Consider the following 1,583-nt stretch of genomic DNA (forward strand, 5'->3'; position numbering starts at 1 on the left):
CTGGCCACAAGATCTCTAACGAACACAGCCTGATCATGCGATTTCAAGTGGGCTCTAGTTCGGGCAGGAGTGCTACTTGAGGGTACTCGGCGTCTGCCCACCGGAGTCATCAGCTTGTAGACCAGGTATACGCCTCCGACGGGCCCTTCTCCTCCTCCTCCCCTCAGGCGGTCCGTCATCACCTGGACCCCCCCGCGGCGCTGGCCTCCTCTCGGCAAGCTCAAGGGAGAAGACGTTATCTCTGATGAACCTTGCGGCCGCATCCCAGCCCTCACCAGTTGAACCACCCGCATCCAACCAGATGGCGCCAATGATAGCCTCAACACAGTCGGCCAGGGCCTTGGGCCCCTTGGGAACAGGTTGCTCGTCGTGGTGGAGCTCTCTGACGTAACGGCCGATGGCACTTTGCAACGCGACTGAGAGTACGTTGATACGATTCTGCGCTCCCAACTTGAGAACGGCAACCCTCGCCAAGTGGAAGTTGCAGGTATAGTCGATGAAGGAACTGAGCGTAGCTCTTCCTTCTTCATACAGCTTGGACCACACCACCGCCCCGAGGACGGCATCGCCGATCCACTCGAGACGCTCATTCGAGTAAGATGGACTCACAGCAGCAACACTGGCATGTGTGAAGGCCTCCATGAGTAACCAAGGATGACGCCTGAACTCATATCCACCAATAGGAGGTACGTTGAGGCCATTTGCGATCAATAGAGTGTCGTAGGTCACGGGAGGGCGCAGCAGATAGTCTCGGACCATGGGCGGTATGTCCTGGGGCAACCCCATCGCTTCCACCTCGGCCCGTCCACCAACAGCTGAGTGTGGAACAAGCTCGCCAACTTCGTCCTCGGGTATAAGCTCTAGACGGCGGAGAAGAGCCATTCCAGCTCTCCAGCCAGCCTCACCAAAGACTACACCAACGAGAGAGGTGGTTGATGTCCTCAACGCATTCAAGAACGCCGTGGTCCTGTCTCTGGCGGCCCCTTCCACAACAGGCTGAGCAGCGCCCTCAGCGACTTGATAGCCAGGCAGGGGAGATGACTGCTGGTCACGCCACTGCATAGCTGAGCACACCGTGGACATCAAACCTCGATAGGCGACGCGCTCTCTAAGGACGTACGCCTGGCGTTCCTCAGTCAACTTGCCCTCGAGAGCCGCCTCTCCTTCATCGAACTGGTCAGCCCACACATACTCGGAGGCCAGTATTTCCAGCAGGGCACATCCCAGAGGTTCGTGCTTTTCAGAATCGATCATCATCTCGCATTGCTTCGGGGTAAGGGCTTCGAATAGCAGATGGAGTGGTACGGCAGCAAGAGTTCGGCTGAGTGGGGAAGCTTCGACTCTCGCCAATTCTGATACAGTCAGGCCAATCTCAACAAGTAGGCGAGGGTCGTCCTGGAAGGCATCCAGGATTCGAGCCATCTCCACCATATCCCCGGTGCTAGCAGAAACTATATAGAAGGGGCGATCGGCCTGACACTGTGACCAACTATCGACGACAGCACCCCCATCCACCTTGGCGAAAACCTGTCGATGGAATGCCCATATAGTGTTCATAAAGTCTCCAGTGACATTGACAGCTC

The 1,583-nt window shown here is 57.0% G+C and overlaps 1 protein-coding gene across 1 annotated transcript; it reads right to left on the reverse strand.

Annotated features, from left to right (window-relative positions):
* Nucleotides 1-72: 72 nt before the first annotated feature.
* Nucleotides 73-1,431, reverse strand: Pmar_PMAR016534 (conserved hypothetical protein; the record flags this gene model as incomplete). Its single annotated transcript, XM_002781992.1, has 1 exon — nt 73-1,431. One exon carries the CDS (start codon nt 1,429-1,431, stop codon nt 73-75), a length of 1,359 nt encoding a protein of 452 aa, XP_002782038.1.
* Nucleotides 1,432-1,583: the final 152 nt, after the last annotated feature.

Source organism: Perkinsus marinus (assembly GCF_000006405.1).
Source record: "Perkinsus marinus ATCC 50983 genomic scaffold scf_1104296940794, whole genome shotgun sequence".
NCBI lineage: Eukaryota > Perkinsozoa > Perkinsida > Perkinsidae > Perkinsus > Perkinsus marinus.